The 15,235-nt window shown below is 54.8% G+C and overlaps 1 protein-coding gene across 1 annotated transcript in view; it reads left to right on the forward strand.

Moving 5' to 3' along the window:
- The first annotated feature begins 7,737 nt into the window (after nt 1-7,737).
- The window catches only part of SOX12 (SRY-box transcription factor 12), a 280,268-nt gene continuing 272,770 nt past the window's right edge, over nt 7,738-15,235 (forward strand). Inside the window, exon 1 of the mRNA XM_056107876.1 lies at nt 7,738-9,296. Coding sequence (XP_055963851.1) covers nt 8,191-9,147 — 957 coding nt within the window. The 5' untranslated portion in view covers nt 7,738-8,190 and the 3' untranslated portion in view covers nt 9,148-9,296. The remainder of the gene's footprint in view (nt 9,297-15,235) is intronic.

A 15,235-nucleotide genomic window follows, 5' to 3' on the forward strand; every position in this document is an offset into this window, starting at 1 on the left:
CACAAGCCTTGGCGGTCCATTACACCACCTCCTACCTCGCGGCCAATGGGCTCCGTGTTCCTTCCTTGAAGCCCCGCCTCCAAGCTGCTCACCAATAGACAAGCCCCTTAGCTTAGAACACGGCCCTCGGCCCAGGCACGCCACCAATGAGCCTCGACCCTGCTCTCCCTCTGGCTTCAATGTAGCAACAAGACTGGATTTTTCAAAAAAGGAATTCTTCTAATTAGAAGGAACTAGCTGTAACGCCTCTGTCCGTTGCAGCCTGAATAATCATTGGCTGGTATTTATTTAAGAAGAACAAAACTGTGCCAATTACACAACCGTAAATGTCATTCTGTGCTAAAACAGCAAGGAAAATTTAGACAATGGGATTAATTGCTCTGTATTGAGTTTATTTCTTTGTAGGTATTTAAAATTTAATTTAAAATGATCAAGGAACTAGTCATCGTGTACTGAGTTTTTGATGTTGAGTTCCTGAGACAATTGACCTTAGTAATTGTTAGCTAAACTTCTGTTTGACAGTTTAACTGCTGAATCCAAAACATAAAACTGTGGAATTTTTATCCTGATACAATAAATAAATTCGTTTTTGTTTTGTTTGGGGGGACACAGGTTCTGTGGAGTCACTGAAGGCTCTGCTTGCTGGTGGCTCCCAGCAGGACTCAGGGAACCACAGCATACCAGGCATGGAATCCCTTCTTCCCTGCTTGCAAAGAACACATTCAGCCCATTGACATCTCTCTGGCACCTTAAGTATGTGGTTTTGGGTTTTTCTTTTTTCTTTGGTTTGGAGGCCACACTAGGCTACATACAGGGCTTTTTCCTGGTTCTGTGCTCATGAATCACTCCTAGCGGTGCTCAGGGAACCAACCTTGTGTGGTTCTGGGGATTGAGCTGAGTTTGCCACGTGCAAAGCAAGAGCCTTCCCCACATACTTCTTTTTTTTTTTTTTAGATGGTCTTTGTTGTTGAAAAGACCAGAAGCAGCAGGGGTTGGAAAGGTTTTGGGCAGAAAGAAACCTTTGTATGTTGTTGGTGCAAATGCAAACTGGACAGGCCTCTACAGAATCAGTATGGAGGTTGATCAAGATGCTAAAAAATAGGCACCAGAGCGATAGTACAGCAGATAGGGTGTTTGATCCTCGACACCCTCTATGGTCCTGGAGTAATTCCTGAGTGTAGAGCCATGGGGTGGCCCCAAAAAGGAAAAAGAAAAAAAAACCGACAAAATTGACTTACTGTAAGATCCAGCAGTTCCACTCCTACCTGCATACCTAAAGAACATAAAACATTACTTCAAAAAGACACATGTACTACTGTCTCCTATGCACTATTTAAACAACCAAGATAAAGAAACAGCACATGTGCCCAAAAGTGAAGGAGTGGATGAAGATGTGGAATACAACTCAGCTATAAGAAAAGACCATGAGTGAGAACAAGAAAGACAGAAATGGAATGGTTTAACACACAGCCTATCTAAAGATGACTCTTGGCTTTGAAAAAGTAGAATTAAGGTTGTCATAAGGTGGAGACAGTTTATTTGCCAGTGGGAGTATTGTGGCACTTTGGTGGAGGGCTTAGTGATAACTTCCTTTTGAAGACTGCTGAAAAAAACATTCCTGAAACATGTACTAGGATGAAAACGTCAACAAAGAAGAAATAAAGGAAAAAATCAAAGTAAAAGGACTCTAGTTCTATCCCATTTTCCTTGTGAACATGCCATAATTCTGCCCGCTCTTGCTGCCTTGACACTCAAACTGTATCTCATAAACTAGCAACCCAACATTCCACTGGGTTTTCTAAGACTTTAGGATTTCACAGAGAACATTAAAGAAAAACACAATTCTCTACACCCTCCCTTCCAATATTTAAAAAATTAAAATATTTGGAGCCAGGCCAAAGAATGACCACTTTTTATTTCGCCAGTAAACATGAGAAAAACCTCCATCTTCTATATTAATGCCATCTTGTAGAAATAAAAATGAGAGTTACATGTGATTTTCCTAGTCACCATACGAAAAAATGTTAAAAAGAAAACCAGTGAAATTAACTTGAATGATATTTAATCCAGTGTGGGCCAGAGCGACAGCATAGTGGGTAGGGCATTTGTCTTACATGCGACCCGGGTTCAATTCCTCAGCCCCTCTTAGAGAGCCCAGCAAGCTACCAGGAGTATCCTGCAGGCACGACAAAGCCTGGCAAGCTCCCCATAGTGTATTCAATATGCCAAAAACAGTAACAACAAGTCTCACAATGGAGATGTTACTGGTGCCCGCTCGAGCAAATTGATGAACAACGGAAGGACAGTGCCACAATTTTACATATAGAAATATTGTGTGTGTATATATGTATATATACGATCAGCTTATTGCCGATGCATGTGTGCATGTGTTTCTACATCTATATAATCAAATACATATATTTTTTGACTTTTGGACTACACAAAAAAATATTCAGAGGCTATTTCTAGTTCTGGATCTGAAAAAGATTCTTTTTAATTAACATCCTGTCCAAAGTTTGATGTTATCAGAGGTTTTCTTCTTCACTTGTGTTATTCTCTTATCACCCTTTCTGGACCGATAGCACAGCGGTAGGGCGTTTGCCTTTCACGCAGCCAACATGGCCGACCCGAGTTCGATTCCTCCGCCCCTCTCGGAGAGCCCGGCAAGCTACCGAGAGTATCTCGCCCGCACGGCAGAGCCTGGCAAGCTCCCCGTGACGTATTCGATATGTCAAACATAGTAACAACAAAGTCTCCAATGGAGACGTTACTGGGCCCGCTCGAGCAAATCAACGAACAACGGGAGGGCCTTTACCTTTACCTTTACCACCCTTTCTAATTTTTTCATAGCACTCAAATCTACATTCTGAAGTATTTTTATTGAGGGACTAAAGAGTAGAGTGGATAGGGCACTTGTCTTGCACAGGACTGACCCAGGTTAAATCCCCGGCACTACATATGGTTCCCTGACCACCGCTAGGAGTGATGCCTGAGCACAGAGCCAGGAGCAAGCCCTTCACACAGCTGGGTGTGACCCTCTCCCAAAAAGTTGCCACCCCCCACTCACCACCAAAGAGCTCCAAACCCCTTGTGTCTATTGAATCTCCTTCACTGTGGAAATTTTAAAATACTAGCTTCAAGTGGATAACTAGAATGCTGTAACTGGAGTTAAGTCTGGTTCTGGTGTGTGTTTTGTAGTTGTTGTTTTGCTTTGGGGTCCATCTGGCCATGCTCAGGGGCTACTCCTGGCTCTGTGCTCAGGAATCACTCCTGGCAGTGCTTGGGGGACCATATGGCATGCTGGGGATTGAACTTGGGTCGGTTGTGTGCAAGGCCAACGCCTTACCTGCTATACAACTACTCCAGCCCCTGGTTCTGCTGTTTTAGCTTCATAATCACTGTACTATCACTGTTTATTCAGAATCGATGATTTAAACACAACTAAGTTTGTACCCAGAGGCTGCAGACACAAGTGATTCAGATAGCAAGCTCAGACAATTCCAGACTATCAGGAGCTCATTCTCAAAATGGACACGTGTAACTGCATTAGACTTGGTTGGTGTTGGAGGCTGATTGTTATAACTGCGCATTCTCTGAATTAACTTCCACGTTTCACTCAAATGAGAGAAAGAATCTGGAGTTTCGACCTCCGTCGACGATCAAGAATAAGGGATGCTGTCTTGTTTGCCAAGGCGTCAAAAATCAGATGGGTTGGTCACGTAATGAGATTTAGAGACAACCGCAGGACTAGAGCCATTACCGACTGGATTCCAGGGGATGTCAAAAGACTGCGTGGCCGCCCACATACCAGATGGTCAGACTTCTTCATCAAGATCATGAATGATCGGTTTGTGGCTCTTCGTGTTCCTAGAATGAACAGATGCCATTGGGCTACACTAGCACTACACTAGCACACGACAGGGACAAATGGAGACGTTACTGGTGCCCACTCGAGCAATCGACGATTAACAGGAAGTCAAGTGATCAAGTGATCAACTTCCTTGTCGAATTAGAATGTTCATCTGAGTATAAGTTATTAGATTGATTTGAATTTAACAAACATATATTTTTGTTTGTTTTGAGCAGTGCTCAGGGCTTATTCCTGGTTCTGCAGTCAGGAATTACTCCTGGTGGGCTCAGAGGACTCTATGTGGTGCTGGAGATTAAACCTGGTCAGCAGCATGCAAGGTAAGTGCCTGCCGAGCTAACTGTTTATCGCTCCAGAAATGTAGACCATCAACTTTCTTTCCTGGAAGGAATCTTTTTATCATTGACATGGTCTAGAATTGTGAGAACAGGATAATTAAAAGCAGCCTGGTTTTCAATTCGTTTTACTATGGCTTTAAAATTGCAGATAATTAACTTCCTGTTGCCTTGGAACACTTGGGACAGCTTGCAGAGCTGGAACACCAGGAGGTCAGGGGACCCACCCCTGATTTCCATCCTCACCAATGTATTTCCAATGCTGAACAGATCTTGGGGCAGTGTAAACTTGCAGTAGCTGATCAGTGAAGAAAGAAACTGGTTCTGGTGTGCCCAAGGCTCTCACAAACACCCCCCAAGCAACCTCACCTACCCCAATTATCTAGCAATACAAAGTCAGTCTGCAATCTAGCCTGATCTCCAAAGCCACTGTCATGAGGAGAGAGAGCCATAACAACAAGGGGCAAGAAGTGTTCAATTTTGGTTGCAAGAGATTTGTTCTGTTTTTCAGGCCACACCAGGTAGTGCTTAGGGTTTACTCCTGGCTCTGTACTCAGGAATTACTCCTGGCAGTGCGTGGGGGAAGCATATGGGATGCTGGGATCAAACCCGAGTCGACCAGTGCAAGGCAAGCACCTTACCTGCTGTACAATTGTTCCCCATCCAGGTCCCCCCCCCCCTTTTTTTTAAGTAAGAGAATGTTCAGGATAGGCATTTCCTCAGGCCAAGGAAGATAGAGGGTGGGATGGATGAGGAGTTCTGATGGGAAGGCAGGTTACTATCAATGTTCTAGTTCTTTCAGTTATTCCATGTTGGGCTGTGGGTTTCACTGGTTTTATCTTATGTGTAAATAAATACATTGAAACAGAAAATGAGTCAATTGTGGACAATGATAAGACTATTCAAGGGCTGTGGAGAGAGTACAGGGGTTAAGGCCTTGCAGATCACTGACTCTGGTATGAATTCCCTCACTGCCTATGATCCCCTGAGTACCTCCAGGAGAGAGCCAAGCATAAGGGCCCACCCTCAAAAAAAAAAATCAAAACACACAAAAAGAGTATGAGATAGTATAAGAGGTTAGGCACAGGCCTTGAATGTGGCAAGATTCCTGGCAACCCATTTAATATCCCAAGCACCACTAGGAATGACTGTAGAGTGAGCCAGGAGCTGCCTCTCAACTTTCCTGGGTGTGCACGCTAAACCCCCCCTCTAAAGAGGAGAGAGAAAAGAGGAGTGGGTGGGGCAGGCAATTGCAGAGTGGCCTGCACAGCTGTCTCCAAGTCATGCTAGGCTGAGGCTAGAATGAGATGGGCCAGGATGTGGGCAAGTGGGGAGGGAAGAGAAGGCCCAGGGGTGAGGTCAAGTGGTCTGTATTTGAGAAACATCCAGAATTCTAATAGGGATAGTAAAGGTAGCAGTAATGGTGATCATAGCAGCAGCAGGCCGCAGGGGTAGTACAGCGGGTAGGGGGTTTGCCTTGCACTTGGTAGACCCTGTTTTCATCCCAGCACCCCATATCAGGCCAGGAGTGATGGATCCCTGAACGCAGAGCCAGGAGTAAGCCCTGAGCACTGCTGGGTGTGGCCCAATTACAAAAACAAAAGCAAAATTCAAAAAAGCAGCAGAGGCTAGAAAAAAACCTTTGGGAGTCCCACAGCACTGAAGATGGTGTTACCCATCATTCCTCACTTAAAACTAGCTTTAAAAGGGAAAGTTTAAAAAATAGTAATTTAGAAAATTTAGATTTTAAAAAATTTTCCTCATGCTCACTCTTCCATACATTTTTGAAATGTAAATCCATTCAGACTGACAACCCCCCCCCTTTGTTAGTTAGTATCTCTACATTCTTGGTTCTCTAAATTTCAGATAATTGGTTATTTATAGTGGGCATTTACTAGGTGCCAGGAACGTGTTTGCGTCTATTCCCCCATCTAATTAATGTTCTGGATGCATTTACCTATTAAAACAAGCATATGAAAGAAATTGCATTTTCCTGTCTTTGATTGAGCAAAAGGAGGAACCAGGGATATGAACTCAGGTGTTCTGAGTCCGTGGAAGGAATAAACTGCCCAGGCTTCCGTGGTGAAGCTTTGACTCCGGCGATTTCCAGCTCTCAGTGTCCAGGAAGTCAGCAGAGGCACCATTTCACGGGGAGAAGGCCTGCTCCTTCTGAGAGCCCTGTGCCTTTAAGAGGCGCCCCCTCCCTCCCAGGATGCTCCAATTTTCCTCCAGGGCACCGGGAGCACCAACCCCCCACTCCCCGGGCATCTCCGAAGCCTCTCATCGGGACCTTTCTCCGTACCCCACCCCCTCAGACTGAGCTCCGGGTCTGGATGTGGGTGCCCTCTGCCACCTACGGACTGGGAACCTCTGCCCCGACCCGTGCCCACTACGCCCCAGCAGAATGCCCTCTAGGGGACACGAATCCTGACCCCTCCCCGCTCCAGCTTTCTAGAGGCGAGGCCTCAGCGCCCCCTCCCACGGCCGAGGCCCGCTGCAGGCGTGAAGGTGACCTCCCTCGGGGGTAACACTTGCCCGGCGGTGCCCGGCGGGCGAACACGTGGTGAGCGGGGAGCGCGCAGCCCCTCCCAGCCACGCGCCTCGAGCATGCGTCCTGGACACGCCCCTCGGGCTGGCCCCGCCCCGTGCCCGCGCACGCTTCTCGTGGACCCTGGAGGGCGAGCGCCCTGGTGCAGCAGCACGCTGGCCGTGTGGGCGGTGGGTCTTGCGAAGGGGGCCCCCACGCACCCTTGAGCGGCGTGCTAGGACTGTGTAAAGCGGGAAGCCCGCCCTGCTTAGGACTCTCGGCCCGCAATCTGGTGTCCCAGACCTCCCGTGTCCACTGCAGGAATCGCCAGCCTTAGGAGTCCAGCCATAGTCTTTCTTGGGTGCCCTTGATCTTTCAAATCTTGAAAAGTGGGCGTCAAAAAAAAAGTCATTCTCTCTCGGGATTTATGTGGCGCTTCCAAAAATATATTTTGCATACATGTGAAAAGCAAAGTCTATGAAAGGGATTCATTGGCTCCAAAGGATTTTGTCGCGCACCCGGAGAGAGGAATCCAGTGTGAACGAGGCAGGCGATGCCTCAGCCCCCTTAAGGTGCTTTCTTAGGTGCTTTCTACGTGCGTGCTGGGGCTGACTACACAAAAAGACACCCTCGGAAGAGGAGGGGGCGGGCCCCCACGTTCTACCTGGTGGCAGGTGTCACCGGCTAAGGTGAAATTTCCAAGGCAGCGAGGGGCAGGGCCCTGCCTCCCGAGCCAGATGGGAAGCACGCGAGGCGCCCCTCCACCTCCTCGCCAAGCCCGAGCCTAAGAAAAGAAACCGACCTCATCCGACACCCCCAATCCCAGCCGCGAGCCCGCCCAGCCCCGCAGCCCGAGTCCCGCCCCGCTCGGGCAGCCGGCGATTGGGAGATGCAAATAGCCGCTCCTCTGCCCAGCAACGGGTGACGCGGCGCCCGGGCGCGAGGCGTGGCCGGGCCGCAGCCCAAGCGGGCACCTCGGTGTTTACACGGGGCGGCCCCGCGCGCGCCGCAGCGGCCCGCAGACGGCGAGGGGGAGGGGCGGCGCGCGCGCCGGCGGGGCCGCGCGGGGAGAAAGACACTGGCAGGCGGCGGGGCGGGGAGCGGCGCGCGCCGGCCGCGGCGGAGCAGGAGGCGGCCCAGCGCCCGCGGGGGCTCGGGGGCCGCGATTCCGCCAGCCCCCGAAAACAATGTGCGGCGTGCAGCGGGGCGCAACTTGCCGGAGGCGGCGGGGCCGCGCTGAGCCCGCCTGAGCCCGCGCCGTTGACCTTCTCCCCCCCGCCCGCCGCCCGTCGGGCCCGGGCGCCCAGCGCCTCTCGCTCCCCAGCTCGCGGGGGCCGGGCCGAGCCGAGCTGCGGGGCGGGGCCGCCCCTCCGTCGCTGCTGCCTCCTCCCCCACCCCCAGCCGCGGCGGAGGATGCGGACGGCCCCCGGCGGCGTCTAGCGGCCCCGGGCCCAGGCGCGATGGTGCAGCAGCGGGGCGCGAGGGCCAAGCGGGACGGCGCGCCGCCGCCCCCGGGGCCGGGGCAGGGGCCGGCCGAGAATGGGGCGCGCGAGCCCGGCTGGTGCAAGACCCCGAGCGGCCACATCAAGCGGCCGATGAACGCGTTCATGGTGTGGTCGCAGCACGAGCGGCGGAAGATCATGGACCAGTGGCCCGACATGCACAACGCCGAGATCTCCAAGCGCCTGGGCCGCCGCTGGCAGCTGCTGCAGGACTCGGAGAAGATCCCGTTCGTGCGGGAGGCGGAGCGGCTGCGCCTCAAGCACATGGCGGACTACCCGGACTACAAGTACCGGCCGCGCAAAAAGAGCAAGGGGGCGCCCGCCAAGGCGCGGCCCCGCCCCCCCGGCGGCGGCGGCGGCGGTGGCGGCAGCCGGCTGAAGCCCGGGCCGCAGCTGCCCGGCCGAGGGGGCCGCCGGGCCGCGGGCGGGCCCCTGGGGGGCGGCGCGGCGGCGCCCGAGGACGACGACGAGGACGACGACGAGGAGCTGCTGGAAGTGCGCCTGGTGGAGACCCCCGGGCGCGAGCTGTGGAGGATGGTGCCGGCGGGGCGGGCCGCCCGGGGGCCGGCCGAGCGCGCCCAGGGGCCGTCGGGCGAGGGGGCGGCGGTCGCCGCCGCTTCCCCGGCCCCGTCGGAGGACGAGGAGCCCGAGGAGGAGGAGGAGGAGGCGGCGGCCGCGGAGGAAGGCGACGAGGAGACGGCGGCGTCGGGGGAGGAGCCGCTGGGCTTTCTGTCCAGACTGCCCCCCGGCCCCGCCGGCCTGGACTGCGGCGCCCTGGACCGCGACCCGGACCTGCCGCCCGCCTCGGGCACGTCGCACTTCGAGTTCCCGGACTACTGCACCCCCGAGGTCACCGAGATGATTGCAGGGGACTGGCGCCCGTCTAGCATCGCCGACCTGGTTTTCACCTACTGAGCCCACCGTCAGCGGGGCGCGCACGCCCCCAAACCAGCTGTTTACATACAGGAATCAGGTATTGGGGCCCCCTCGGAGGCCGAGGCTGGCACCCCATCTCCGCGCAGCCTCCCCCCTCCCGGACGTGCCCACCCCCCTCGAATCCAGACGTGCCCCTCCCCCCGCAGACACACCCCAAGGCAGCCCCACCCCCACCCCGTCCCGTCCGAGCCCCTCCCCTCCGGTCCCCTCCCGCACAGCCACCAGCAGCCAGCCCCCCCCCCGTCCGTGACACCTCCCGTCCACCCCGACACCCCGCGCCCCTCCCCCCGCCGCGCACACGCCCCTCCTCGTGGCCGGAGGACACGCCCCTGTCCGTGCCCGCTCCGGATCCCCGCCGCTCCGCGCCGAGCCGAGCCCGCCTCCTGGTTTCGGGGGGCCGCTGCGGCCGGCCCCCTCCCCTCCCTTCCCTCCTCTCCCCTCCCGGGGTGCAGGAGGCGGCGGGGGGTGGGGGGAACCGCTCCCGCTGCTCGGGGGAGCTGGGGCCCGCCCTCCTCGCGCGCATGCTTGGCGCTCCCCGGGAGGAGGGGGCTGGTCCCAGTGGAAGCGCACGCCCCTGTGGCCGGCTCGGGAAGAAGGGGGGAGGGTCTGAGCGCGATCCCGAGAAATCCCGGGATCCGGAGCCGCAGCTTCCTTTCAGCCTCTGGGGCGTCACTGCCTTAATGGGAGGAGCACGGGAAGGGGAGCGAGACTCGATGGGCCCTTGGGGGCTTGGAACTCTCCCAAGTGGAAGAGCCCCTTTCCCTCACGCTGTCGCCCGCACCCACGTGCACCACCCCCCCAGCGCGACCGATTGCCTCTAGAACCTCTGCAGAGCGTCCCTCCCTTTGCCCCACCTGGGGGGGCGTCGGGGGTGGGAGGGGGTCTCTCTCCTGTCCGCCACGTGAGGACTGTGCGCCCCAAGGAAACTTAGACCCGGGACACCTCCCCGTCTGTTTACGGACCGGGGTCCCCGCTGCACCCTCCGCCCGACCAAGTGCCCGACGACGCCTTGGCACCTTCCCAGCGTGGGCCCCTCCCCGGGCCCTTTGCCCCTCCTTGTCCCCCAAGCCTGTGGGAGAGCTTGGAAGCACGTTGGCATGGAGGACTGGGACTCCGTCGCGGATGGAGTGGCGGGCACAAGCCCCACTTAGAGCAGCCGGAGTGAGCAGGAGCGGCCACGGGGCCCGAGAGCGCCACGGGAGAGATGAGAAGGCGGGGTGGGCCGTGACCGTGCGCACCCGGAAGGCTTGTCTGTCTGTCGTGAGAAACAGAAGGAGCGTTGCTGTTGGAGGAAGTCCCGTCCTGTTCCAACGTGCCCTGGGGGACCCCCATCCCAGATGCTGTTACCCCCCTCCTCCCCCCACCTCCCCACCCCTCCGGCCTCCCACACCCTCCTTTGCCCTCTACCTGTATCTCACCGGCGTGTGTTCATCCTCGCGGGTGCACACACACTCTCATTCACACACACACAAATCTCAGGAACATCCGGTCCCAGAGTCCTCCGGGACCCCTCCCCAGGGTCTCCGCAGGCCTCTGCCCCACGCGTTCCCCGTCGCTGACAAAGCCACCAGCTGCCTCCTCTAAGCTTGGTGCTCCGGCTCTGGGCCTTTCTTGCGCTCTTTCTCTCTCTCTCTCTCTTTCTCTTCTTTTTTTTTCTTTTTTTAAAGAAAAACAACTACAACAACAACAAAAAAAAGAGACAATGGAAAAAAAAACAGAAAACGTCCATGTGCGTGAAGCGGTGTCACTGTCTGTGGTCTTGGAGAACTAGTCTCGTAGCTAAGGGAGGGGACCCTCCAGTTTGGGGCACTGGCACCCACAGCAGGACTCCCGCCCGTCTGATGCCAGGATTGAATAAAGTGTATTTGCCCCGACCTTGCCCTGTGGTCCTACAGTCTGTGCCTCTCCTCCACCCTCCTAAAACAAGTTGCCAGATTCAAATCCGTGTGACTTAACACCACGCAGGAAGAGTTAGGGGTTCCCAACGTAAAGACCCCCACCCCCATCCCCAGGGCCCTCAAGCCCCCTGACTCAGAACTCCCTGGTCTTTGTTACGATGACAAACTGGGCCTGAGCCAGGCAGGCAGTGAATGTCTGGGTGGACGCCGACGAGTTTCTGATCTGCTATAGCGGGGTAACCCTACACCTCCCGGTATTGCCCCTACAGGAATGCTGTCCAGGGGTGCAAGCAGGCTAGACTGTTGCAGAGAAGGGGGGTAAGCTAGAGGTTATCCAGATGCTGCTCATCCGGTTTCAGAATGACCACCTCAAACATTTTCAAGTCTTGAGGCAGTAAAGTGTGTACCTCCCCCCCCACCACCCAAAGTTGCTACTTTGCCCTTAGGTTTCAAGAAGCAGGTTCGGTCATAGGCAGAGCCCAGCCCGGCACCCCTGACCTGTGTAGTCTTCAGCAAAACGACCCTAGTTCTTTGCATCTGTGCGACATGGGGCCAATAATAGTACCTGCTTCACGGGCTGAAATGAAGCTTAAGGTAAGAAGGACGTTCCAGGAGACAGGAGGTTTATAGCTCGGTGGTAAAATACATTCCTGACATATATGATACTTGGGTTAGAAGCTTAAGGGGCTGGCTGCGTGCCTGCCATGCAGCGGCCCTGGGTTCGACCCCCCCAGCACCACGTGACCTCCAAAGCACAGGGGTGGGGCACTGTCGCCTTCCACCACTACGGGGGAGGGCAGAAACAACGTGGTAGATTGTAATATTTTTATTGCCCAGAGGAGGGAACAGGTACCAGGGGGCAGCAGCTTACCAGAGGGCCCTCTAGTAGCCAAGGGTGAGGGCACAGCCTGGGACTTGCTTGGCTCTGTGTCCTGGTGAAGTCCTTCAGTGCTGCCTCCCTGGTGCAGGGCTGCCGGGGCTCCAGGCTGTGCAGGCAGGACTTGGGCCCAGTACCTGGTGTGTGGGTGACCTGCAGGGTCCAGACACTGAATGATCAAAGAGCAATAGAAGCCACCCAGGTTCTTGTCTTTGAAATTTTTCCCAGTGTGTTTTGGAAACAGACAAGGGCTTTTCAGAAGACTTGTCTCCCTGGTACTTGGCCCCTTAGATCTTCCTGTACTTAGGTCTGTTTCTAAGCAACGCAGACAAAAAAAAAAAAAAGAATTCTCCCCTCAAAGAACAAAGACCAAGGGACGGGAGCCATAGGACAATGGGTAATGCGCTTGCCTTGCATGCGGCTGACCCAGGTTCAATCCCCAGCATCCTATATATTATCCTCCCTGTGCCCTGCTAGGATAATTCCTGAGTGCAGAGCCAGGAGTAACCCCTGAGCCTTGCCGGGTGTGGCCCTGAAAGAAACAAAAAAAAAAAAGGCCAAGATCTTATTCAGAGAGAATATTTGGAGACCGCACAGCAAAGAGACCATCAAAGAGGGGTGTGACTCAGCAGGAGACCTCTCCATGTTTGAGGCCCCAGGTTCAAGACCCAGCCAAGCACCCAGAGAAAGTGGGATGGGACGGGATGGGGGTGGGCTTCTCTCAGCCTGTGAGAGAAGACACAGGGCTGCGGGAAGGAGCTTCTAGGAAAGAGCTGAGAAGGTGTGGCATACACAATGGGCTTCGCAGGGCCCCCTTCGAGGCGGGACTCCACAGAGGGCCGGAGGAAGCGTGGGCAGTGGCCAGCTGCCAGCAGTCCAGCCCCAAGCACAGCCCGCATCCGGACCTGAGAGTCGGGTAAAACTGGCGACTTCAGTTGGCCTGTGGGACAGATGCTGACAGGTAGAACTCACATGACACCCCCTCCTGTGCTCACTGGGGTGACCCTCCTTTCCCCAGAGTGGCCAAAGCTGTGTGGGGCCTGCCACCTGGCACCCTCTACCCACCCCTACTTCCTCCTATTTCTCTTCACAGGTGTTCCTTCCAATAAATGCATTTAACCCCAGATTCAGTCTCTGTGTCGGCTTCTGGAGGAGCCCGGTCTGCAAGGGAGGGTGCCAGGGGGCTGGACAAAGGGAAGTGGGTCATCGGCCTGGCAACTGCAGCCAAGCGCCTTGGGTGCCTGGATCTTCGCCACCAGCAAGGTCAGCCCGACCCTGAGCAGCTCTCCTCCCTGCGGGCAGCGCTGGGAACTCCCCGCTCGCTCCAGCACCCCCGCACCCCATCCCCACAACACACAGAGAACTGGGAGGGGGTGGAGGGGGGCGTGGATCTAGATCTGCCCTTTACAGTGGCCTGGTCTGGTCGGGAGTGGGGAGTTCTGTGCCAGAGCGCTGTGGTCCACCGCGCCACGTGTTCCCTTAGCCGGCCTCGATATCCCGACGTGAGGAGGGAGGAGAAAGGGCGTGGGCTGGAGAAGAAACCATTTGCTATTTGGGTTGCTTCCTTCCATTTTGGAAGGGAATGGATTCTGACCTGGGCAAGGTGGGGGAGAGACGTGCGTGCCCTGGGCTCTGGGGACACCTAGTGGCCGAAAGGAAAAGAGGCTGTTGGGGGCAGTGGGCTGGGTGTGTCCAGCCGTGATCTCTTCCCCCACCACCAATACCCCCCCGGCCTGGGCTCTGGGTCCAAGGCTTCGAAAGCACAGATCGGCTGATGGACCCGGCTGGTGTGTCTGTGACCTAACACGGGGCCTGACAAACGGCCGTCCATTTGGCAGCTTGAAGCAACATCATGGTTCTAAGGACACTGTGGCTTGGGGAGGGGGGAGGAGGCACTTGGACACGCCCCTCCCTGCCCTCTGCACTCGGGCTCTCACAAGCCCCCTCTCTCCCCACCCCCCCACCACTCCCCCGCCTTGAGGCGCTGGCCAGGCTGATTTCCTTTCTAGAAGTCAGCATCTTCCAAATCTGTGTGGTGGTGGGTGGACTTCAGCCAAAGGACTCGAGTCTGCTTTCTAGCTGTGCCCTGGTGCTGCCCTGGTGCTGCCTGCGGGGTGTGGTCAACAAAGAATCCTTTAGACTCTTCCTTGGCGGGAGGAAGACTCTTTTATTTCCTTTTTTATATTTAAAAACATTTTTTAAAATTTTTTCTTTTATTGTTATTATTTTTTTTTGGGGGGGGGGAGGTCAACCTGGCAATGCACAAGGGCTACTCCTGGCTCTGCACTCAGGAATTACTCCTGGCGGTGCTCAGGGGACCATATGGGATACTGGGAATTGAATCCGGCTCAGCCACGGGCAAAGCAAACGCTGTGCTATTGCTATTGCTCCAGCCCCGAAATTTAAAAACATTTAAAAAAAAATTTTTTTTTGGACACACCCAGCGATGCTCAGGCCTTACTCCTGGCTCTGCACTCAGGAATTGTGCCCGGTGGTACTTGAGGGACCACGTGGGGTGCTGGGAATTGAACCCTGTTGGCCACAAGCAAGACGAATGACCCTTTTTTTATTTTTAAGTATTTAGGAGGACTTTTGATTACACACGGTGGTGCTCAGGGCTTACTACTGGCTCTGTGCTGAGGGATCACTCCCGGCAACACTCTGGGACCTTTTGGGGTGCCGGAGATTGATCCAGGTCAGTGTGTGCAAGGCAGTTATTCTACCCACTGTACTGTCCTTCCAGCCTCAGGAAGCCTCTTTTAAAGGGCTTAGTTTGTTAGGCTGGACCCCTCTGAAAAATCTCCTGTCTAACTTTCTTTGGGGTTGTTTGCTTGTTGGTAAACACCGGCTGGTAGTGCTGGTGGCGGTTCCCTTGGTCAGGGATCAAACGTGGGCTCCTCATGAAGAGCATGTGCTCCAGCTTTTTGAATCCTCTTCCCCACCAGCATAGCTTCCACCAAATATAGGAGTTAGTTTTGTTGTTTGTTTATTTATGTAGATTTTGAGCCATATCTGCCTGCGCCCAGGGATCATTCCTGGTGGTGCTTGGGGTCCACATCTGATGCTGGGGATTGAACCTGGGTCATCTGCATGCAAGACAAGTGCCTTTTCCCTTGTCCTATGTCTCCACCCTTGTTCTGTGTGTTCTATTAAAACATTTTTGGGTGGGGGATGGAGAGAGAGTACAGTGACTAGAGTACTTGCATCGCATGTAACCAACCCGGGTTCAATTCTCAACACCCTATATAGTTCCCCAAGCCCCACTAAGAGTGATTCCTGAGCACAGAGCAGA

The sequence above is a fragment of the Sorex fumeus genome, unplaced genomic scaffold (assembly GCF_029834395.1).
Source record: "Sorex fumeus unplaced genomic scaffold, SorFum_2.1 ptg000178l, whole genome shotgun sequence".
Lineage (NCBI taxonomy): Eukaryota > Metazoa > Chordata > Mammalia > Eulipotyphla > Soricidae > Sorex > Sorex fumeus.